Source organism: Corvus cornix, chromosome 14 (genome assembly GCF_000738735.6).
Source record: "Corvus cornix cornix isolate S_Up_H32 chromosome 14, ASM73873v5, whole genome shotgun sequence".
In the NCBI taxonomy this organism is placed as follows: Eukaryota; Metazoa; Chordata; class Aves; order Passeriformes; family Corvidae; genus Corvus; species Corvus cornix.
Window position 1 is genome coordinate 5,387,889 of NC_046344.1, and position 25,419 is coordinate 5,413,307.

Sequence of the window (25,419 nt, forward strand, 5' to 3'; positions counted from 1 at the left end):
GATTTAATGAGGGGCCTTGACTAACAGAAAAAGGAAATTGTCTTAAAAGAAGAGGTTTGTTTTCAAAATGGGAGAAATCAAATGCAGGCCCTCAATAGCATGGCTGTGAGAGCTTCTGTGGATCAATAGAGAAAAATATTTTGTTGTCAACAGGTGGAGTAGGGGTAGCAATAAAAGGATGCATCAAAGATGTCACAAGCACTGAGCTAATCAAAGCTTTTTTCCAAATACATCAGTCTTTGACTTTCCCAGCAAAGAGAAGCAGCACAATTTGAGTGTGGCTCTGATGGTGACTAGAGCTCTATTAGAAGGTAGTAATTTGTTGAGCAGATGCCTTCGTACTAAGTTTCACTATTTGTGACCTACAGTATTATCTCAGAAGTTTTTCTGGATGTTTCTGAGTGTACATCTCTGTAAATTAAAATCACAATAATATTTGAAAAACCTGAGTGTCCAGTATATTAGAGTAGTGCTGCATAAACAAGAAGAAAATCCTCTAGTTGTGTGCTGCTGCAATTTTCTTCTGAATGTGGCAAAGAGCTTCCTGACATCTTCATATTGTTCCAGGAAAGATAAACTGAGGTGGTTCCAAACCTCGGTTTTATTAGCTGCAGTTGTTATAAATTTTTAAAGGGTATCATGTTCCTCGCTTGGCAGAGTAACAGTTTGGGAAAGATTTGTTGCAGATTAGATAAGAGCACATTTGTTTTATCACTAACAGTTTGAAGATTAAGTAATTTAAAGAGTCTTCCCATGAACAAACCAATTTGAAAGCTGAGATAATCTTAAATTCTTTTGCTCCACTTCTGCAAGTTTTGTTAGTGACAAATGGCAATAGTCATTTCTTAAGTGACTGTTCTACAGGAAATTATTAATTTTAGGAGCTTAAGAAAATGGGGAAAAAAACTCTTCCACTGAAATCCAAACTGCTCTTTAAATTAAATGTAGTCAGAAAGTAAAACCTGAACAAAATTAGGAGAAAAACAGAAGGGCCTGGCATGATGAGGGGTTGTACAGAACTGAGGGTTGAAGCCTTGTTAGTCTGTCCAAAGGAATATAAAGGAATGAAACAGAGTCAGAGTAGAGGGCTTCCCTTCTTTTGGATCATTTTTGTGCTCAGAGAACTACATTAAAAGAGAATTCAGCTCTGTGGGACCATGGGATTCGGGAACACATCGGGAAAATTCCAGTGTTGGCATGAAGGGCCCATCTGGCTGGGCTCTAACATGGACTGTGGGGCTGTTTCTCCCTCCCTGTTCTCCAGTAGTGACCAGATGCTGAAGGGTCTTCCTTGTGCACTGTGGCTGCTCAGGAATTTGCATTGAGTGTGTATAGAACTGTCAGAGCAGAAGTTATTTCCTTCTGTAGCTACGAGCATCTCAGTGCCTCGTGCTCAGACCTCTGGAAACAGCAGCTCTTGTGGCTCCAGCTTAGACACTTTGAAACACTGCAGATGCTGTCTTTGAAAGCGGTGGAAAGAATTTTTCATGTGTGGCGCTTAAGAGAAGATCCTGATGACTGTGTTCATCTACTGTGTAAGAAAATAATAAGTTTTCAGGGAAGCTATAATACGAAATGTCTTTGGACTCGCCTAATCAGAGTTTGGGCTCAAAGGAAAGAAATATTGACAGCTTTTGATTTGTAAAGCCTCAGAGATTCTGAGACTGGCATAGACTTGCTGCCTTGGGACCAAATGCAACCGGACCTATCCCACAGGAAAGTAGTGAGACTTCTGGGCAGCCCAGCTCTGTCTCTGACATTCCTGAGAAGTTCTTCCTCCTTTCAGCCCTGCAGACAGGACCTGTGTTCCCCAGGCTGTTATTTCAGAACACACAGGCTGTAGCTCGCAGTAGGGGTAGTAGCAAGAAACCACACAGATCTTTTCATCTCTCTCTGTTTTAACCTGATACTCATGCAAAGAAAATTCCTGCTCCGAGAGGAGCCTGCTGTACCTGCATCCACAATGGGGCTTCTCTCCCAGCATGGTCAGTCTGATCTCCTGTCTGCAGCTACAGACTTTGTACCTACAAGGGGCTGTCAAGCTTCCAGTTCCTCTTCCTTTAGAAGATATCCACCAAATAAATTAGTTTATGGTAATGCTGGAGGAACGCTTCCATGTTGAAGGCTTGATTTTCCTCTTAAATATGCAGGCCTGAATTTCTGAGAGATGCAGGAATTTCAGCTTCGGAGGAGCCCCTAGGGCTTTCTCTGTTCTTTCTGACTTTCATGTGTGTATCTAGGATTAGGTCACACATCTCCAATGCAGCTTGAAGGGTATGTAATGGATGCTGACTGCTATCTTTTGAATGTTAAAATCAGTGACCATGTAACTCTGCACAGGAAAGTTAGAACAGGATCAAATTGTGTGGGCTCCCAAGGGCTTTTCTGAGACACATCTTTCCGGTGATACCTGGAGTGCAAAAAACCCCCCAAAGCCTCAACAACTATTAAAAGCATGTATTTATATTCAAATACTCTTTTCCCCCCTTGCCTGTACTTGACATTTTAGTGAAGATCAGTCGAACACCAATACAATATCCGAACAATGCAGTATCTGTTTCCTTCAGCCTAATGTGAGCTGTGGCCCCTCTCGTTGCCACATGCCACAATGCCAGCAGGGTGAGCTTGGAGTATTGGGTCCTTTCCTCTTCTAACTATTGTGATTCTATAATTGCCAAAAAATTGAAATGTTTGACCTGATACTGACAGATTACTGTCATGCCTGAAAATTGCTGTGTGTGGGGACTTGTGTCTGGCATGTTATAGACTTTGGAAGACATTATAATTTTGCCACATGTATTAAATTTCAGCACATGATTATTGCCTACAACAATAAATGTTAAATTCAGGCTGTGTGATTCAAACCAAGCCTTATAAATATGCAGTGGCATCATATATACTGCCAGCCAGAATGCCCCCTCAGAATGCCATCTGACCCCTATAAATAGTGCTGCATTTTTATGGCTTCTTTCTGACAGTCATTCATCAGGTGCTGTGTAACCTACATTCAGATACTCTGAATTTTTCCCTTGCAGTTAATGCTGGGCACTCAGGCCCTCGGGCACAAAACCTGGTGTGCAGATGACATATCTGACACCTCTGAAAAGTGAGGAACTGAGGTTTCAGTTGTCTAGCACCTGTAACTGGAGCTGTTTCCTCCACAGCCTGAGTTCTGTTGAATCCACAGGACCTTTAGAGCATCCATCCTGCTGGTGAATGGCACATGGATGTGCAAAAGCTGCACAATTGCATGGAAATTTTAAACTTCTTTACTTGGAGGGTGACAGAGCACTGGAAGAGGCTGTCCAAAGAGGTTGTGTAGTGTCATTCTCTGGAGATGTTAAAACCCACCTGCAGCCTGCCCTGGATGAACCAGCTTTAGGGGAGGGATTGGTCTGGATGACCTCCATGGGTCACTTCCAACCCCACCCATTCTGTGGTTCTGTGTGAAATCACTCTTTTATTTGCCTCAAAACCCTAGGGGTGTCCCTACACCAAGAGTTCTGTTTCCCTCATTCCTTGCACCACCGAGGTTAATTTTCCACATATGTTAGGATTGCCACAGCACTGTTGTCCATGTGCTATTCTGGATCTTCCAGAAATCCCTTATGAATTAGCCTTTCATCCCACCCAGGCTTGTCTCAATCTCTAGTCAGTACAGGCCATAAATTGCAGAGTAGCTTCTGGAAGGTTTTCTGTGTCAGTGCTTATCTTTCAAGAATGGGATCTAACTCATCTGTGGGCAGCTGTTGTCTCTGTGTCAGGTGTAGTATTTGGCAGAGCTTCCAGCTGCTGGAGTGGCTGTGAGAACAGAGTTCCAGCAGGCTTTAGTCTAGGGGAAAAGGTTAGTCTGGGCTTCAAGACTTTGGCAAGTCTTGAATCAAATCTTTTGGCACCAAAAGTCCTCTGGGATCTGCCTCTGGCCTTTAGATTGCATCTTTCTGCTGCTCCTGCTCTTTTTCTGTCTTGTCTGCTTCTGTTTCTCCCTGCTTCTTTCAGAAAAAGCTGATGTGAGTCTTCCTTTTATAACATCGCATCCCGTTTGCTAAGTGACAGTTGTCACTGACTTCAGGTTCTTTGTCACGTAATTCATTGCTTGATACCTGCTCACCTAAGCATCCCTTAATGTCAGAAGTTTCTTTCAGGGTGACATAATAGCCTGTGTGGGATTTAAAGGATGGAGCACAGGTTGCAGGTTAGGATTTTGGGAGGGACAGAGGGAAAGACGACTGTGTAAATATGTCACGTGTAACTGCAGGAACTGTGCCGCAGCAGCAGCACATAAACAGAGGTCATGGAACCACGAGCATCTTTGAGGTCACACTAAGTGCTTTGCAGCCAGACTGAAGGCCCACAGTGAAGATAAATCTGCAAATTTATCACTGGTGTGTGAGTATGTTGCTGATCCAGGAGAAAGTTTGAGACCTGGTGGCTGAAGGTTGGCAAGTTTAGAGATTGGCCCATTAAGGGCAGAGTCCTTTATAAAAGGAAAGGTGCAGTCAGGAGCTCCCTAAGCAGAAGATAAACTTTGAACCTCACTGACTGAAGAGACATTTACAGAAGAAGCCCAGACTTAGAAGGGAATGTCTGGATGCTCTCTTGGACCAGTGCTGCTTTGTCCTCACCCCACAATCACATCAAATTGCCACCGAGTGAGAGATTCAAATTTTACTCTGAGAGATGGACGTGTGGACACTGACGTGTGTGGCCACAGACTGGACACATAGATAAGGACAGGAGGCTGAAAGTTTGGAAATTAAAAAGTTAACATCCTGAGAAATGGACTGCAAGGAAAACATCAGGCAGGCTTTGGAGGATGGCATGAGAGGAAGGAGTGTACTCGGAGTGAAAACATGGACTTAGATGAATTGCAGAAGACTCAGCAACTTAGCTGATCAAACATGTCAAAGTGTGTGCCATCAGTGAATTTCAATTAAATGTTCAGCTTTTCAATTTGTTGTTGAGATTAACGCATGAGATCATATGCAATAAATCACAGCTTATTATGCATGTTTATTAATAGCTTTATATTTAAGCAGTGAGGATCAATAATGTTAATACATGAATATTATTAGAATATAATAAATCAGGTGGCTTGTTTTTATTGGTTTTGCTGGGTAAACAACTATTCCAGGCTGTTTGCAACCTCCCCTCCTCCCCTGCATGGTGTGCTGAAGACCAATATTGATTGGCTTTATTTGGAATGAATACAGAATTGTAATATCCATTGGTGCTCAAATGAGACCACAGTTCTGTACACCCAAGCAAGTATTTTATTGTAGTGAGAGGGAAGAAGTGCTGGGAAAGGGGAGTTTCTGTTCTGACCTGGTGCCTCCTGATGTCACCCCCGTGCAGTGACAGCCACACTTGCTATGCTGCAGATAGCAACAAGATTTTGCAGGATAAATTTATATGATTTTTATTTTATTTACTAAAATGCTGATGCCCTAGCAATAATATAACCACAAGTCTTTTTTTCCAGACATGTTTGGTGAAGAGTTTTAAGGGCAGGTCAGCTCAGCTGACCTTGGATGTTGTAGCTTCCCACGTATTTTAAAACATACTCAGTTTCCTTAAAATGGAACTAAAATAACTCTGTTTCATAAGCTACTTTCCTTGCCTTTTCTGTGTTTTCTAAAACTTACCAGTGAGTTTGGTTATGCTACAAGAGAACTGTATTTATAATCAAGTAAAATCCTTCTAAAAACCGTATTCAGATGATAATTGCATTGAACAGACTTTGACAGTCTTTAGTTACCATGATAATAACTGCAACCTTCGTGCCTCTGGGACTTTGACATGATGCTCTTCAATTTTATGCTGCATAGAAGAAGGAGTTACATGCCAGCAAACTCTGCAATTTCTGCAGTCTGGTCTTTGTTTAATTAAACATCTAATATCTTTTCTTTAGCCCTAATGATAAAGTGGGGATTTTTATGATTATTACTATAACTTCAATTAAAGCATTAAATCTGTTTGCTTTCATAAAATAAAACAGTTGAGAGGAATTTCTTTTAATTATGCTGCACTTGTCCTCTGATGTCGACTCCCTGACATGCTATGGCACTTTATTTGAGGTGCTTCATGCCTTGCTGAGGTGAAATGCACTTTAGATACTGAAGCAAACTATCCTATAAAATGCTACATTGCAAATATAAACCTTTATAAACCTCTTGGGAGGGCCTTTCTAAGCAAAGAATTAACATGTTCCATGATTCAGTCCTATAAAATGAAAAGTAGCCCCTGCTCTGAGCATCAATTTGCAGCACAAACCCCTAAATCTTTACCTTCCATTGACTCAGCTCTGGAATTCATACTCAGCATAGCAAAACTTGTCAGCTTCTTTTTTTTATGATGCTTTTACTACCAAAAAAAACCTCACCTCCAAATAGACAAACCTTGGACAAACTAAACTGTTTGTAACCCCCTATATCAAATACTTGTGGAGAGATTCTGTGATGAATATTTTTTTTTAATCAGCACCTGTTTTTCATTTTGCTGTGGCTTTGCTTGCTGACTTTTGTTTGCTTTCCCCATCCTCAAGAACCTCCCTATTTTACGGCTGAACCCCAGAATGTGATTTTGGCTGAGGTGGAGAAGGACGTGGACATCCTGTGCCAGGCCATGGGTGAGTCTGCAAAAGTGTTCCAACCTGGATTGATGGCATGTGCATGTCCAGTCTTGAAGACATCATCTTATACAAACCATCTTTGTAAGCTTTTAATGTCTAGAAGTCTCTGTGTTATTGCTGATTATCACAGGTCCCATACGAAAGGAAGAGGGGTGGCCTTTCCCCTTGGAGAGTTGAGCAGTTCTTGTGATTTAGTTTAGTTTGGAATAATGCTGGCACGTTGATGTTTGTCTATGGGGAGCACAAGTCCTGCTCCTGTCACTCTGGGACCCTGCCTGTGCTTCAGAGTTGTCACTAGACAAGAGATTTGAAAATCTAGAGCCAGAAAATGGACTGAGGGAAAAGCATGGTTATGAAACCCATTATTTGCAATGCAAACAGTCATTATTTCCAATAGTTCCACTGCCCTTTCTTCTAAAACTAAGAGAACTTTTATACTGAATAGAAATGTCAGTAACTCTGACATCTGAATGTAGTTATGAAATCTGCAGGAGAACTTATATATGTGGTTTTTAATTGGCTGGTGGTTTGTTATTATAAAAGGCTTCCAGTGTCTAGAATTTCACCTAACTAAAATGATGTTTCAAGTAGAGTTGCGCAGAAATGCAATCACCACCTATTTCAGCACTCTGGTAAGGTAGGAGACATTGTCATGATGTGTTTAGAGCAGGTTTCTCAAAGTCACCAAATTTCTACGTGACTCTGGCAAGGGACTGAACATTTTTTTCTCAATTTCCCTGGTGCTGAGTTTAAGAAGCAACACACATAAAATGCCATGAAATCCTTCAGGAAAAAGATCACATCCTTGATTTAAAAAGCACCCAAACCTAACTAACAGCTTACTTGTGTGGTGCCTTTCTCTAAATCAGAGCCAATGAAGATGTTTTTACTGCATGATTATGTTATTGCCAATATGATTCAAGCATTTTTCTCCTTGTTTTATGTAGGAAGGAGTCAGCACTGCTATTCTAGAAGGAATCTTTGCAAACTGTGTGATAAGAAAGTGTGTGTTAAGGGTGCTCTGCTGATTTGGAATTTCAGAAGCCTATGATGAGATCTCTTACAAAAAGCTCTCATGGAAATGAAACTATCAGATGATAAGAGACAATGTCTTCTTATTAATTAATAGCTCTTTAAGCAAAACACAGCAGGACCTGCTGTCAGTGGAGTTCCCCAGGAACCAAACTGCTGTCTCAAATGTTTTTCATGGATTAAAAAAAAAAAAAAAACAAGACAACCCAACCCAAAACCTGGAGGAATCAGGGAGACCTGAGTTTGACTTCAGCTCTTCCTTTACCCTAACTCTTACTTTGAGCAGTTTAGTTCCCAAGCGGGTTGATGGGGCACTCATAACCATTCTCAGTGGAGATATGGGAATCCTTTTTAGACAAAACTAATTATTTCTGCTCAGCTCTTGTAGTGCACATCTGATTTGCTGATGCATGTGGTGCAGGAGCATGAGAACCTCTTTCCTTGTGGATTATTTTGCTGAGTATCTATAACACAGACTTACAAGGGGCAGGACATAGAGGAGTTTTGATCCATTATTACACAAATCTAGCAATTGCCAGCACTTAAAGATGGCAAATGAAGGTTGCTGCCTTCCTGCTCTGAGCTGAGAGAATGAAGCACTGGGGAAACTGCAGAGCTGCCCTCTACCTTTGCTATAAAAGGAAGACAGATTGTATTTCCCCCAGGCCCATCAGGTTCTGTGCACAAAGCCCATTTGCCAAGACTTCGAGCACTATGAATGTGTGAGAGACAGATTAATTTCACAGTATAAGCAGAGATTAACGGTAAATAAAATTGCAACTTGCACCGACCAGCTCCCTGCTCCCTGTAATGGAGTTTCAGTGTATCAGGCCACAGGAACCAGGCTCTGCTGTTTATCTTCCAGCAGTGGCTGATGCACCCTGAATGTTCAATGGCTTCCCTTTAAATGCTCTTTCTTATTTGCTTGTGGAAAGTTTAGAGCTGCAGGCAGTGGTGGTGGTGTCTGGGGAACGCAGTTAATTGGACTTCAGTTCTACCTGTTTAGAGAAGTAGATGGAAGAGAGGCTTTGGGGATTCCCCAGTAGCTCACTGGGATCTAGAGGAGGTGCTAAAAAATAAATAACAAAGATGACACAGTGAATATCCTGAGCCTTTCATTGAGGTTCTTAAGTTAAATTTGGCAGAGAGTCAAGCAGCTGTTTCACAGATGGAGGAGCTGAGCCTCGGGTTCCTTAAGTTATTTGCCCAAGGTTACAGAAGAAGTGGCAAAGCCAGAACCAGCATCTCTGTTTCCTGCCTTCCCTTCCTCCCCCTGACACTAGATTAATTTGTCTGTGAAAAATGAATAGTGCTGCACACAACTGAGAAAGAAGGTTATTTTATTTATTATTGCCAGTCCTTTAGGCCACTCTCACCTCTCAAGCTGCAGGGTCAGGCTGATACTGCTTGGAAAGGTAGAGTGCAAAAGGTCTATAAGGTGTGTTCTCTTCATAATTTTTTCACCAGTTGTTTAGAGAAGAAAAGAAGCAAAATTCCTTTGCGGTGTGTGGAGAGGAAAGGTTGTGGGGTGAGTAGAAGAGGAAGAGAAGAGAAGCTGGGTTTTAACCATTTTTACAACCAAACAGGTAGCAAAATTAGAAGAGAGCATGTGTACAACTTGGCAGACAAATCTCTGTGGGAAGATCAGTAAAGCCCAAATGAATGCTGCTGACAGGCGTCAGAGGGCTCAGATAAGATCCTATTATTCAGACTCATAACTTTGAGTGGAGGAAGATACCCGTAACTGAAAAGTAGAGAAATAGAGATGGTAATATTCAGTTTGTCAGCTGAGTTGGTGATAGGAAGGTGTATCTCACAGTGATTATAGGATTAGAAGGTTTGCCAATACTGTTAGTAGAATGGGATTTATGGAATGACACCAGTGTTAAAGGTTTGAGTGTTCTGAATGCAGGATTTCATTATTTCCTCGGTGCCTATCAAGTCTAATGTGTGGGAAAATGGAGTTGCTATTATTTAAACTTGAAATCATTTCCAGGCTTCTCAGCATCAAGAGAACTATTCCATTTTGCATCATCTGTTTCTTCATTACTCAGTGATAATTTGTATTTGCCCAGGAGGATTTTCGAGAGATGAATAACACTCTCACCGAGAATTGTGAACATTGAAATTTACGCTAATTCTGTATATGGGCTGTTGTATGAAATTTAAATTATGCCTATTGCAAGCTCCTACACCACGTCTATTCTCTATCAGACAATGCACTCTACATAGTGGGTTTCTTCCTGAGATGATTATCTGCATTATGAGTACATTTTATTTTATCAGCAGAACAAAAGCATCAGAGGTGATTGAAGTAAATGATATGTGTTTATAAAAGTAACAACAGCAATTGGATGTTGTTTTTTAGTCATTTCTATACATTGTTTGTACATTCTTTCCAGAGTTAATACAGCTTTTGTCTGTATAAAGAGAATAAGTACACTGAGAGAAGATATGAATGGAAGTATAACACAGTAGTATTTAATTTTGGGAGTTTTAAGATTATAATGATGATTATATAGATCTTCCCATGGCACTTTATCTCTCAGAACATCAAGTGACTGCCAGCATTGCAGTGAAATTCATTGTCTGCAGATGCTCAGTTCATCAGTGACATCCCATCCTCCGTGCTTTGGTGAAACTGTTTTTTTCTATTTGGGCAAATTTCACTCACCCATGAATTTAAGTTCGTGGTCTCTTACCTTATTACAAGAGGTTGTGTAGGTCTGAAGTTTTAAGTGAAATGTGTTCAAAAACACCCCGGGTGCTGTGTCCAGTTCTGGGCCCTCGGTTCAGGAAGGACATTGAGGGGCTGGAGCATGTCCGGGGAAGGGTCTGAAGTGTAAATCCTGTGAAGAGCAGCTGAGGAAGCTGGTGGGGCTCAGCCTGGAGTAAAGGAGGATCGGAGGGGAGCTTCTTGCTCTCCACAACTCCCTGAGGTGAGGTTGTAGTGAGATGGGGGTCAGGCTCTGCTCCCAGGGACCAACGGGCAGGATGAAAGGAAATGGTCTTAAGCTGTGCCAGGGGAGGGTCAAGTTGGACATCAGGAAGAATTTCTTCCCAGAAAGGGTGATCAGACATTGGAGAGGTGCTCAGGAAGGGGATGATCTTGGAGGTCTTTTCCAATCTTAATTACTCAGTGATTTTCTAATCACGTAATAAAATACCTGCCTCACTTCTGATCTCTGCAGAGAACCCCCAGCATTTGATCCAGTAGGGATTTCTGGGATGTCAAGATAAAACATTGTCTGATATGAGCAGTGGGATGAGAACAGCTGTCTGAGACTGTTCTAGGCCCCTGACATCTCTTGAGGAAAAAAGAATCCTACATTATTTGTGTATAATAAATTTACAGCCACTTCATCCCAGCTGACAGGGACATGACAGCAACAAAAATATGTGTGAAATAACTGTGTCAGGGTTTGTGGAACATGCACATGAAAGAAAACAGGAATTAATGGGACTGTAAGTTTTATCTAGGCTAGGAATTTTATTTCACTTTATGCCTGCTTTTTTCAAACAACAGGTGAAGCTTGAGACTGAATAAAAATAATAATAATGTAAAGCTATCCCATTGTTGGCAACATGTTGCTTGTACATTGGCTCAAACCAAGCTGCTAAATTGGGACTCAAGTACAGCCATGTGAGCACTTCATTTTTCATGTGTAATTTGCTATTTCCTTTGTATTTTAGCCATCTTAGCTACAGTAGCACAGAGGAATGTTATTTGGGATGGAACGGTCTTACAGAGTGGCTGTATTGCCACGCTGCTGCTGTTTAAGGAGCATGATTCTGGCTTTCCACATGAAATGGCTCCAAATCCTATTTTGTAGTAGCATGAAATATGATTGGGTGAAGAAAGTAATTTGATAACATGTTTTCTCAACATTCCTCCTTCAGTGTTTGCTGGCTTTATTCCCTTGTGTCCTGTAGTGTGTTATTACCATTGATAATGTGAGATGTAGCCTTCATTTATCTAAAGCAGCTCGGAAAAAATATAAACAATTGGTGTAGAAAGATGGGAAAACAGGGATGTGACCATGACAGTGCTTTGCAAAGACTAATAGCGATTTATTTGTTGGAATAGGTGTTCCCATCCCCACCCTGGTGTGGTACAAGGACTCAGTTCCCCTGAGCAGGTTGGAGAACCCCCGGTACAAGGTGCTGCTGAGCGGGGGGCTGCGGATCCACGCGCTGCGGCCCCAGGACGCCGGCATCTTCCAGTGCTTCGCCAGCAACCAAGCTGGGGAGATCCAGACCTACACCTACCTGGATGTGACCAGTGAGTGAGGAGTGGTGGCACGGGGTGCAGGAGGTGTCATCCCTGTAGGTGACCCCACACCCATCACATTTGTCTGAGCTGCTGTAGTTTGACCCACAGAGCCCTGATTTCTAGTCAAGTGTAGCTGCCCCAGCTGTAAGGAAACCCAAAATGCCCCTGTGGCCTCAGCACAATCTGCTGAAGCCTGTGGAAAAGCTCTCCATGACATCAGGAGAGGTTGAGGTGAACTCATCTATTCCACACAGCAAAAAAGAGATCTTAGTGAAAAGGAAAAAAAAAAAAAGAAAGATTAATTGTGAAGTACTTTTATCTTTCTTTCATATTTCCACTCTAATGTAATTCTATCCTGAAGTTGAGCTACTGCTTCATGATTGTGCATGCTATCATTTTATATGCCTTTGTCCCCAACTGCATTTAGTTGGGAAAAAGAAAGAAAGTTCAAGTTAAATGTCTTTTTTGGCCGAAAAGTCAGATTAAATGGTTTTGTTAATGACGTGCATGCTTCTCTGTGGAAGAATTACAAATCCTAGTAGTCTCTTTTAAAAGTGATTATTAACAGTCATTTCTGTAATATTAAACTTCTCTTCAGGAAGCTGATTTTTAGCCCAAGAGCAGTTTGCACATACCAACCAGAATTTCTACTGGCCTCAGAAAATAAATCAGCCCCAGTTCAATATAGATCTAGGAAACTGCAGGAAAAAAACTGCAATAAAATGCAACTGGGGGAAAATAAGAGAGAAAGAAACTTAGAAAATATCTTGGATAAGGCTCAGGTTCTAAATTCTTTTGGCTGACATTTAAGTTTCAAAGTTAATGCCTTTCTCAAGTTGCCTTTCATCCTAAAGGACTCTGTTATGAAGATGAAGGAAAATAGTTTTGTTTATCTAGATTTCTCAAGTTCCCCCCAAACACTCATTTTGAGCTTTATCTTCCTTTCTCTTTAACCCATCTTACTTGTACAGGTACAAGCGCTGATAGATTTTTATTTTCTGTGTAGGTAATAAACAGGATTAGACAATTCCTGGGAGATGAATAAGAAAAGGTTACAGTCACTGCTGAAAGGTTTTCATGTCTTATGGTCGTGTCCTTCTCCATGATCAGCTCTATAAAAGTGGATGCAAAGTAGTCCATGATAATAGTTAAAGGATCTTTCTGAGAGCTGATGCACTGAGCGTGTTTGAATTTTTTATTCTAGACATCAAACCAGCCTTTATCCAGCCCCCAGAGGACACCACAGTCACCGAGGGGATGACTGCAGTGCTGACCTGCGAAGTTTCAGGGGCTCCCCGACCTGCCATCTCCTGGAAGAAAGGTAGCCAGTTATTAACTTGTAGAAGAGCTGTAATCCACATTTTCCTCTCCATTCCTGTCACTGAGATCCTGTAGATCCATTCAGAGCCTCTTTCCCCTTTCCCCTATCCCATGAGCAGCGCGTTTGCTGTGGGGCCGTTGCGAGCAGGTGCCCGGGCAGGATGTAACGTTTTGGAAGAGCTGGAATTGCAGTGCCTGATCCCTGAGCCCACCTGACACTAATCATGCTGCTTCCCCCTCGTGTGTTTCAGGAGAGCAGATCTTAGCCAGTGGCTCGGTGCAGATTCCTCGCTTCGTTCTCCTCGAGTCTGGAGGACTCCAGATAACGCCCGTGTTCCTGCAGGATGCTGGCAATTACACTTGCTGTGCAGCCAACTCTGAAGGAGCTCTGAATGCTTTTGTGATGCTGACAGTGTGGAGTAAGGATAATGCTTTGTTTAAAGTCTAACTTTAATCAAGTATTAATCAGTTTTTGTTGTGCGCTCAGGAAATTTTCATAAGTAATTATGCTTTTCTCGTTAATAGAGGTACTTGTATGATTTAATAGGAATAATGTGTCTATTTTAGGAAGCCTATCACAAATACCCTTTTTGTTTGGAAAATTATGCATATAAATCTCTATTTTGTGAAAGGAAGTGTATTTAAATAGAGCTTCAATCACAATTACAGTTTTACTCAGGTTTTTCATTGGCATCTTGCATTGCAAGTCAGAGTTTTTAACTTGTAGATTTGGCTGTTTCCAGGTGGTTTCTCCCTCCAGGAGTGTGCAGGCAGCACAGATCAGTCCGTGCTGGTACTGAGGCTGTGGCCACAGTTACAACAGATAGGATTTTCCTCATATTTTTGTATTTTTTTGTTACCCTGGGTGCTGCTGGAAGCCAAATCAAAGTGCAGCAGATTTCAGCTTATCCCTCGTGCTACAGACTGGTGTGAACATAGGAAATGGTTTTGCCATTCACCATTTTCCCTTGATCTCTATGTTTTTTATTTCTTCTGTTGGAGAAGAAAGTCTGATCCAAGAGGTTCACCTGTGTTACTCCTAAGTGAGTTAAATTGAAGTGTAACATGGTTTTTGCTACTCAAGGTACAAAATAATGATCCGTGAGCTGGGACTAAGAGCAACTGAAAATAATGAAGATGATGAGGATTAATAGAGAAGTGTTGTGGCCCTCTCTCCTCTCCAGCACCTGAAGTACTGGTTTATGCTGCTGATGTGTGGTGCATATTTGGCATTTGTTAATCCCCAAAGTCTGCAATCGGCCACATATTTCCTTTTGAACTTGGGAAAACATTTCTGGCAGTGACTGTAAGGTATTCGTGTCACGTGGCCGTTGTATTTATGTCTTATTGACAATATAGAGTTGGTGTAGATATCAGGATGGTGTAAATTGAATGATATCCAGGATCAAGTAAAGGAGATCCTTCCTATTAATTCTCAAAGCTATGGTTGTTACATGTATTAAAGATAGCTCCTGTTCATTGTACTGCATGCAGGGAAGAAATGTGAATATAACCTGATGTTTGTGTAGCAACAGCATCATTATAGAGCCAGAAGTCTTACATAGTTACACCAGGAGTAATGATGAAAATTCCATGCTGTTAGAGTCAGCTTTTGATTTTGCTGATGGTCCCTTCTTCTGCATGTGCGAGATATCTCAGTAGATGCTGATTATCGCTGTAGGGATTTGGGACTTATTAACATTATCCACATATCTTCCTTGCTCGCCCTGGTTGTCTCCCTGCCTCAGCCGATGCTCTCTGCTGCTGCTCCTGTGTGTGACACAGAGTGGGGATCTTTCACACCGGCTCTGGTTGCTGTAGTTACAGCAATTGTTGTGTTCTGAGGCTCAGGAGGTGCTTCAATAAGGATGTTCTGAAACATTTGAGTAAACATATTTTTCTGATATGGAAGATTTTTCTACCAGAAACTCCTCCTCTGTCCTGGAGTTGATGAAGTTGTAGGGTGCCATTTAAGTTCACCTCTTTCTCGGTATTTTTCAAGTGTGTTCTTCCTTGCCCAGATTTTCCTTGGTGTTGTTTGTGGTTTTGCTGCTTCAAACAGTGTGACTCGTTTCCTGACTCAGTGTTGTCTTCCACATACTCGTTAAGACTTCACGGAGTTGCCACAGACACTTGCACAATCCCAGGGAGAGTTCAGAGAGCTTTATCATTCTTCTCCTCTGGGCTCAACTCATGCCCTCTGCTGCTGTGGCTCTCTGGACCCCACAGCGTGTCACCTGTGTCACAATGACTTTAGAGGGAGAGGAGCCTTCACAGCAGAGGCTTGAAGAGCAGTGGCCTGCTAGCTTTGAATGACAAAGGCTCAGTGGCTGCTCTCTGAGTGAATACCCGAGTCAAAAGGCTCTAATTTCACCTGAGCTGTGCCGTGTGCTCCTTTCAGATCGCACTTCCATTGTCCGCCCTCCCGAGGACAGCACAGTGATCAAAGGAACCACAGCCACCCTGCGCTGCGAGGCCACTCACGATCCCAGAATTTCAATCAGGTTGGTGGTGTCACTTCTCGTTTGTGTGGTTTATCCCAGCTTAATTTTATAAGCTGTATGAATAGCATTAGGTGAAAAGTTTCAGGACCCCAGATTTTCACACCAAACCCCTGATTACTGCATTATAAGGTTGTACACTGTATCATTAATCATATAAATCCCATCTTCCATTTCAGCCTTATGTATTATTTACAATGAGCTATGTTCCACTTCATGACTTCAATATAGCCTTCCATGATTTTGCTGTCAAGGTTAATACACTATCAATAAAACCGACTTGTCAGAGGCTGATACTTAATGAGAGTAAAAGCCAAAGAGAAGGAATAGGATTTCAGAAGTGTTTACTCTGGGGTACATAAAAGCCACACAAGAGATGCCCATGTTTTTGGAAACAACTCAATAACTTGGGCTTATAGTCTGTTCTAACTGTGTAAAGGAAACCAGAATTTGTCTGGATGGTTAAAATTTGCATTAGAGCATTTGGAGGAAGCTCAAAACTTGAAAATAAATTTGCCATGAAAATTAATGTAGTCTGAAAGCAACACAAATGAAATAAAATGCAGGGAAGAGCTTGGAGAGTGCTTGAAGGGTGAATTGCAGAAAGAACTTCAGAAAGAGAAATATGGCTGTAAAAATTTCAGTTAGAGGTGGGAAATTGTGAGTGTGGTCTCTCCACACGTCTGTGATCTGTTGGGAGGTGTGTTTTTGATACCTCAGCTCTAGAAAACCTTCAACAAGTTTCTGATTGTGGCAGTCCAATGTTACAGAGCCTTGGCAGAGCTGGGCCAGCACCCACCATTAACTGCAGAGTTAACATTCTAGTGGGGGCGAACTTAAGAACTTGGACATTTATGAGTACTTCATCTTTTCCTTGTAAAATACATAATATTTCTGATGGAATTACATTTTTCATTCTGATCACTTGATCTAAAACTTAAATTTGTAAAAGGCACTGCTCTTGAAGGTAGCTGCAGGGGCCTGTCATTTTTAAATGTGATGACAGAAGCTGATACCTTCCAGCAGAGTTAAAATAAATCTATTCTGGTGTTCTTATGGGTAATCAATAACTAAAACATTGTAATACTCAGGTACCTTTGGAAGAAGGACAGTGTTGTAATAAATCCATCCAGCAGTTCCAGGATCACGGTAGAGAAGGATGGGACCCTCCTCATCAGCCAGACGTGGTCGGGTGACATCGGGGATTACACCTGTGAGGTCATTTCTTCTGGAGGAAACGACTCCAGAACGGCTCGGCTGGAAGTGATGTGAGTACCCCAGCTCAAATGCTCACTACACTTGGTTTCAGACACCCTCAGGTATTTTTCTAGCATTTAATTCTAGGTGATCTGGAGAGTCAGCAACTTTGATTTTTGGTGTGGGGTTTTTTAAGGGAAATTAAGCCTGGATCATTGCTAATGAAATTGCCTCGAAATACTCTGGTCTGATCTCACAGCTGAGCCTGCTTTGAGCAGGAGTTTGGACCAGAGACTTCCTAAGGTCCCTTTAAACCTGGATCCTTCCATCACCCCATGCTGTAGGGCTTCCCCAAAAAGCCCAGATGCTGTGCTGTGATGCCAAGGTTTGGAAACAAGAAAATGTTTTTTTCCTTTTAGTATTTTTTTCTCCGTTAAACATGTATCAGAATAGCTGGTCCCTGGATGGGCATTGCTTACTCTTGCATTCTCTTTATACATCATTTTTCAGGAAAAAAAAATATTTTTATGTATGACTTTCTTTATTCCTTTGAATCTTTAAAAACAAAAACAAGAAAATGCTTGAAGTGCCATTCAGTTCTGGAAAAGGATTATAAAAATGTCATTACAGGATTCCATATTTTCTATTTCTGTCATTCCACTGGGGTGAAGTGCACTTTCATTTTATTTTTATCACTAAAAGCAACAGCTGTGGATTTGGTACAAGTGTGTAGCAGATCAAATTAAAAAAAAAAAACAAAAGAAGGTAATGTTTTATGTAGAGTTATTTATTTATTTACTCAAGTAGTGTCACGTGCTTTAATTTAACTAAAATTGCATCTGTTTCTGCTGGTCATGCCTGATGTCTCTGAGAAGATGGCAATTGTGTGGTTGGCAGTGTAATGAGTTCACCTCTGAGATTTGCTATGTAGAGGGCTGTTTGATACTGTATTATTCTGACAGTGCCAAGGCTCCATCAGATGCCCATTTTCCAAGAGCGGTCATACATTCTTTTTCTAATTAAGCACTCCTCAGCTCTCCTCCCGGAGTGCATTTTACTGCTGGTTGGAATCCAAGAGCAGAAGACAATTCAGAATATATTGCTGCTGCATAACCACGCTCACTGTTCTCTGAGGCGGTTTTTGAATGGAGGGCAGAAAATCATGGAGTAGACTGAAAAGAATGTTAAAGCTTGGACTTTGAAACAAAGCTATAAATATGTGCTAAACACTTCAGCAGCAGGATGGTCTCCTAATGCTGAACAGCAAAAGCTGCCCTGTGCAGCCCAGTACAGCACAGGGGATGGATTTACTTGCAGTTCCCCACTGACCACTGAGGAGCTTCTTCCGTGGTCCATAAAATCTGGGCTAGAAGCTGGTTGGGAGAGGCTCATCCTGTGTGCACTGCTGAGGCACCCCAGCTGTTCCAGCTGTGCTGGCTGGCTCCCCATGCGCTGGCTCTTAATCCTGCATCTCTACTTCCTCTGATGTTCTATTGCTGATCGCCCATCACCTGTTTTTCCTGGAGGAATTAAAGAAATCTATCAGACCCACTCTTTCAGAGGAGTTGAGTAACTGATAAGTCATTCAATAATACCTTGAGTTGTGACATTTCTTTTCAAAGCAGGGCTGCAGGTAGTGCAATACTGCCAGAGAACATTGCATTTCCTTGCAACTTTCATCATTATCGTTTGGCTCAGCAGCACAGATCCACGAGGAAGAGAGATACATGATACAACAGGAGTGAAATGAAGAAGAAAATATGTGGAAAGGAAACGTCTGAAGTAAAGCTTAAATTAAATTCCAGCTTGTATAGGAATGACAGATCTGTAACATTCCCTGTTCTCCCCGATGATTCCCTTGTGCAGAGCATTAACAAACAGGGCATGCACGTTCCCATCGATGAGCACTTACACTTCAGTGCCTTGAGTAGCACTAATGTCAGACAAATGTTCAAAGGAGGCCTCTCAACCAATTACAGACTGGAGCAGTCACCAATGGATAATATTGTAGCCCAAAAAGCCTTGCCTGACAACTCCAATTGTCTCCCCACCTTTTTCCCCCCAGGAACCAGCATGCTCCTCCTCTACCTCTGTGCCCAACAAGAGGAATTTCCAAAGGCACAAATAAGTTTGTTACTGATTTCTTTTCAGACTGATTCAGTTGAAAACCGTTGACCTTCAGGGTGACCTTCAGTTATTTAATCTCTGAGTGGTCCAGTTTTCTAATCTCTGGAAAGAAAGAAAGAAAACTTTCTCTTCCTTTGCCTCCCCTTGCTGGAAGCCAGGCTTGGGGAGAAAGGTGATGCTCCTTGCTGGCAGAACCTGCACTGACAGCACAGCACAGATACATTGGTGCTGCAGGCAGGATGGATCATCTTCCTCAGCATGAAAGAAGAAATAAAATATTTGCAAAGGAAAGCCAGAAAACTAATGAAGAACTTGCTAAAGTGCAGACAAAGGTTACCTTGCTCATCAGTTTTGCACTGATGGTACTTGGGCGCAGAAACTAATTGCTAGTCAAGATACTCCATTCATTTGTCTTCCCTCTAAATGTGTTTATTCTTCATGTACATCACTTGATTTGATTTGCACGAGGTAAAACATTTGCGAGTGATGTTTCTATTCTGCAAGAAATAGATTTTAATTTTACACTGACTTTGCTTTTCTCCTAGCAGAGTTTCTCAACTGCATATCAGAAACATTTGGTCAGGAGCCCCCTGCTTCTCTTGCATCCCTCCAAGTCTTAGGGTTTGATCCTGAAAGTAGTTGAATGTCATGAAACATCCCAGCTTCATTTAGCTTACTTTTATAGTCCTGTAAAAACCACCCTGAAACACATACAGATGGAAAAAAGCCTGTTCCTAAAGCTGCATAAGCTGAGTTATCACCATGTATCACTCACCTGATGGGAAACTGTGCTGATTCCGGCTCAAAGTATCCTGAGGATTCTCAGGATGTATAAAATATGCAGAATTACCACTGTCTGTGCCTGAGGATACCCACTGCTCAATATCAGCCCGTCTGCAGCCCGTGCTAGAGGATCTCTTTGTTGTATGAATGTGACTGGAAAGTATGGTAATGCTGCATTGTTGGAAAATCAAAGCCCTGTACAAGCCTCTGTTATGTCACAACATATAGTAAAATCTTTTAGGCTCTTTTTCTATGCAAAAATATGGGAAGGACAATGTAATACAAAAATAGGCAATTTATTCCTGGCAGCAAGTTCATCTTCTTTCTGTTCCCTTTCATCAGAGAAAGAACTATTATTGTTCTGTCTTCTTCAAAAGCAGGAGAGGGGAGCTAACCACTTATAAAAAACCCCAGTGGGTTGCCAGGAATGCACAGTATTGCCTTTGTCAGCCATCTATACATGAATTTGGATACCCTTTTTACTGGAGTATTTATAATTGCTGCTTCTTCCAATTTCTTCCCAATATATCCCATTAAAAAATTATTGCTAAAATTAAAATCAGTATGACCAATGCAGGGTAAGAGATAAAAATGACGTCCCATTACAAACACAACTTGATACAGATCCCACATCCCTTGGTTCCCATAGCCCATCTCTTCTCCTTTCTGCAGGGAGTGAAAACAGGAAGAATGTCAAACTTGAAAATAAATTATTCCTTCCTCGCTGGAAAGAAGGCTTCTATTTATTTTTCCAAGCTCTCTATTGAGATGTCATCCAAGAAGCAAGGTTCACTGCTGAGTCTGAGTGCGCTTGATACTCAAAGGAGAAATATTGCCCAGAAATGCACTCTGAAATAAATACCATTGTGTGTGTTTGTCATTGAAGGTATAGCAGGAATGTAGGTGTTTTCAGAAAAAAGAAAGCATAAAATTCAAACCCCTTTCCCAAGGCATCTCTAGATCTGAGCAAATTGAAATGGGAAATAAATCTCTGCACTCTGGAACGTGGCAACCCTTTAATTCCAAAAATTCACCTTGTTACAGACCTGCGAGAGACAAAGAGCCTCAAAACTCAGGGCTGCCTCACACGAATTCTTCCAATGTTTATAAATTGGAGAGGATTCTTCTGCAAGAGAAACTGCAAAGTCCTGAGCAACAGTTGCCACGTTTGTTAATTTAAACCATTATAAACTTTTCCAAGCAGAGCCATCGGGGCTGAGTGCCGCGTTCCCTCCCTGCCTCAGCCCGGTGCCGTTATCGGCTGTGGCAGATGAACGACCTGCTCCCGAGCAGACCCTGCCTGCTGGACCTGACTGAGGGAATCGTTTATGAAATAGGAGCAGGGCTTTTCATAAACTGACAAGAAAACTTGTTTAATCTCCTGTGCCTTTTTAGTAATCCCCTCTTCAGTCACAGTCTCTCTAATTACCTGCTGTTGGACCATTTTTCTCAGAAGTCTCTCCAAACCATGTCTGATTTATTTTCCTCAGCAAATAGTCTGCTTTTAGCTAATTTTATAAAACACTGTGTGTTTGCTGAGTGAATTTTTCAGCTGCCCTCTGGCAGTGATGAGCTGACTCAAAACATTAGGGTTTCTGTTTTGAGCATGTATCATCTGCAACTGGCTAATATTTCTCTCCCAGATTGTCACAACGACTTCATGTTCTTTTCTTGCAAATGCACTATTTTAATTGCTTTGTCAGAGTTCCCTCAGGTCACCTTGGTGGCAATGCCATTAACCCTGAGCTTATCTATCAATTACAGATTTTAAAGTGTCCATGGACATATTTTGCTATCACACAAAATAAGTTATGGAAAACTTGCCTCCGTGCAACTCTTCAGCATTAGAAGAGTGAGGTTTTAAAACACTATATTGAAAAACTTCCATGTATTTCCTGTTGGGGCTTTAATGAACAAAAGAAAGATAATAAAGCTGGAATTGCACTTGCAGTGTCTGGTCAAGGACTGTTCAGTGCTCTGGGTGTTACTGTCCTAAACCTCATCCAGCATTAGAAGCTGCCCAGTTCTACTCTGAGGTCCTCCTCACTCTGAGAAAGGGTTGAAATTAGAATTCTCTGTAATAATTTTTTGGGTGTTAGAAGCAAGGAAAAGTAATCCCCTTAAAGGAAAAATAGAAACAATGATCTCTTTGGGGAATGTGAATATTCATGATGGTGGTACAGGTCTCATTTATCATCCCTTCCACAGGGTATGTGGTAGCAAATGAGAAGGAGACAAAGCCTAAGTGCTTGCTGAAGTGGAAATTACCACTTATTAATCTCTGCTTCTGTATACTCCAACAAGAGAGGCACAGTCCTGAGCTGAAATGTCTTTGTAGCTTTAAATATTTACTTCTGTCCAGGTGTGTTCCTTAGGCACCACTTCTGTCTGCCTCGAGGGGTTTAAATCTGTGAGCACCATCTGTTGCTGTTCAGCGTGGACACGTTTGGGTAAAGGCTGGGATATTTGTGGTGTCCTGGATGGAGGCAGCAGCTCACGCTGCTCAATCTCTGAGCAGAAAGTGCCCATTTCCTTTGTACTGCTGTAGATTGTCATTGTCAATCGGAGAGAATAATCAGCTAAACCCAAATCCTAAGCAAACAAAACCCCAGGTTTTAACTCAGTTTGTCTGTTAAAAAACAGGGAGAAGGGGATGTCCCCTCTTCTTCAAAAGTCTTCTGAGTCTTGCGCACTTGGAAAAAGAGACTGAGCTTTTTAAGTCTTTCTTAGCTGTGTAGTCTCTGTCTTCAAGTGAGCTGTTAATTGAGCCCTTCTAATGTATGGGAGGTCAAGGGCAGTAAATGCACACCTTGAAAATATCTGTAATGTATACCAGGAGTGCTCCTTTGCTGCCCAGAAAAGCAGTTACATGGGGATAATCTGCTGTGAGCTCCCCCTCAGCCATTCCTCCCACATTGCTGCCTCTGGGACCATCATCCTCCAGAAGGAGCTGGAGCCACAGCCCCTCTCTGAGCTCTTCCCCACAGGGACCGGTGATAAATGAAGTGGGGACTGGGACTTCTGTGAGCCATGTAGCAACAAGACGTTTCACTCTTCCCTTCAGTAATTACCTTTGCCAGCTTAATCACAAAAACTTTTCCAACCAGCTTGCCTAGGACATAATGATAAATTGTGGTGGAGGTTTAATGTTTATTATAATTTAATGTTTCATTCAGAATTAAGCAGCACACTCCTGTAGTCCCTGGGTAAATGGCCATATCTTACATGCCCACACTTTACAATGACAGCCACACTGTGTCTCGCAGGGCAGCTGCCCTCCTGCTTTGTTTGCAGGTCCCCCTCTTCCCTAAACGTGTTTGTCCAAAATTTCACAGTGCTGTGTTCAAAATCTGCTCCCTTTGGGCCCACACATGCTCCTTGCTGTGCCTGATGTTTGTTTTAGCCCAAAAGTGGCCATGTCTGAGTTGTCAGTGCACGCCCAGATAGGGGTGAGAACAGTCAACTTAAACCCCTCACCATCAAGGCATCTCAAGCAAGCGATTTAATGAAGTTGAGATCTGAATCACACCCTGAGGTGTCATTCCATGTTCACTACAGAAAGAGCCTGGGGTCACTGTGCTGCTAATTTGGTTATGCATTTAAAGTCAAATGAGACGAGACAAGGCTTTGAGTCTCAGGTTTAGCCTTAGGAAATATCAACCCCTCTTGCCTGGAGAGAGGTGGGTAGGGAAGTGCCTTCTGTTTCTGGTGCCTCATTAGCTGTGTATTTTTCTTGCCACTCTTTGGCTCTTCCAGCAATATATACTTTTTTTTGGTGCTAACTCCATTGTGTGTATCCATCAGAAACGCGTAAACAAAAGCATTCATGGCTTTAACAGAAAAATAATAAAACTATTGTCTGGCTCTCCATATGTTCCTCAATCTTCCAGTAGAAACAGAAATCCAGGACATATTTATTGTTCTGGCTTGGAGCCAGACCCTGTATTTACTTTTGTGAGTGGCTGAGGAGTTGCAGTTTTTAAATAACTCTGAGCCTTCAGTGGCAAAATACATCAGAACCAGGAATTACTGCGTTTTTAATTTAAGCATGTGAGTGCCCTCATGGCTTTCTGCTCTGGCCTGAGCTGTGGAAGGGTCACCCTCAGCCTTCCTGGGGAGGAGGGCAGATTGAATGGGTAAATCTGGCCCTCCTTGCTTTTCTTTCACTCCAAAATTCTCATCTTCCTTAGGAACCAGGATGACAAGTAGCAGAAATCATGCTCAAGTATAATGTTGAAGGGCTTTTATCTCTTAAAACACATCAGCATTTAACGGTTGCAGCAGAATTTAGTGTTCTCACTTCACCATGCAGCTCCCACTTTCAGCCAATGGGTACAAATGAAATGTTTTTCCACAAATTTCCTTTATGTGGAGAAATTACACATTTTAATTGAGCTGCTGTTTTATTTTTGTATTTGAAATGTTTCATTTTGTATTTCCATGGGGTTTCTGCAGGCATTTTTACTACATTTTCTGGTTGGGTGCTTCTAAAAAAATCCTTATTATAGGGAGGAAGGATTCTACCCATGACAGGATAAGCCTGAATCTGTGAGTAAATCAAGCTGTTCTTTTAGTCTAAGAATACATATGGTAATTTTGATTAGTAGCTCTGTGTGGATAGTGTCAATGTCTTCTGCTTCCTTGAGTATGAAAAATTCCACGTTAAATCATATCTCCCATGTGTTTTACTGCTTGTACGTATCACTGCTGTCACATTGTAGGGCATCGTTGTAAGAAGGGAGAAAAAGTAAGAGAGGAAATTTATTGACCAACTCAGTCAAAAACAGGATGAAAATTGGCTTTTTTCCACATTTAGCAACATGTCCATTAGCTATTCTAAGCATCAGCCTTGGGACTTTCAGCATAATTTTTATATTCCCCCCGATAAGATAAAATTGTGAAGAATTCCGAGATGTCTTTCATTTATTTAATTGTACAATCGCTGCCGGTGGTTTTATATCCATCATCACACGGGGCTGATGTCATCTGCCTTTAACTGCCTGTAAGACTCTGTAGCTGAATGAAATGTGGATTAATATTTCTGTGCTGTTTTTTTCTTTTCTCCCTTTCCCTTTTCCTCCACAGTGAGCTGCCTCACTCCCCTCAGAACCTCGTGGCCACCCTAAATTCCTCCTACAGCCGCAGTGTGATGCTCTCCTGGGTGCGCCCCTTCGATGGCAACAGCCCTGTGCTCTACTATGTGGTGGAGCTCTCTGAGAACAGTAAGTCAAACACATCTTAGCTTCATGTTGTTCTTAATTATTCCTTCAGACTCACCTCTCACCAGAGCTGCTACAACATGCTGCTGCAGTTTTCTAAATGTGAGCCAGCCTGAACAAAGGGGTTTTACACACAGCTGTTTGCACACTGAAAGAGTGAAAAAACAAAGAAGACTGAGATGGAGGGATTATTTTACAGGAAAGACTTCGTTCCACCTCTAGTGTTGCCAGCCACACTTGAGGTGCAACAGGTCATTCCTCAGTGAAACAGCAGTAGTCAGTTTGTTCCTTCCCATGGTTGCCTTTTTTTCCAGTTTCATGGATTTCTCGGTGCAT

The 25,419-nt window shown here is 41.8% G+C and overlaps 1 protein-coding gene across 7 annotated transcripts in view; it reads left to right on the forward strand.

The window, feature by feature from the left end:
- Nucleotides 1–25,419, forward strand: part of SDK1 (sidekick cell adhesion molecule 1) — a 387,822-nt gene that overhangs the window by 236,414 nt on the left and 125,989 nt on the right. For all 7 annotated transcript variants that reach the window (XM_039560133.1, XM_039560134.1, XM_039560135.1 and 4 more), the window contains 7 exons: nt 6,545–6,628; nt 11,751–11,945; nt 13,141–13,257; nt 13,508–13,675; nt 15,658–15,760; nt 16,849–17,025; nt 24,950–25,086. In XM_039560133.1, the coding sequence (XP_039416067.1) occupies nt 6,545–6,628; nt 11,751–11,945; nt 13,141–13,257; nt 13,508–13,675; nt 15,658–15,760; nt 16,849–17,025; nt 24,950–25,086 (981 nt within the window). The remainder of the gene's footprint in view (nt 1–6,544; nt 6,629–11,750; nt 11,946–13,140; nt 13,258–13,507; nt 13,676–15,657; nt 15,761–16,848; nt 17,026–24,949; nt 25,087–25,419) is intronic.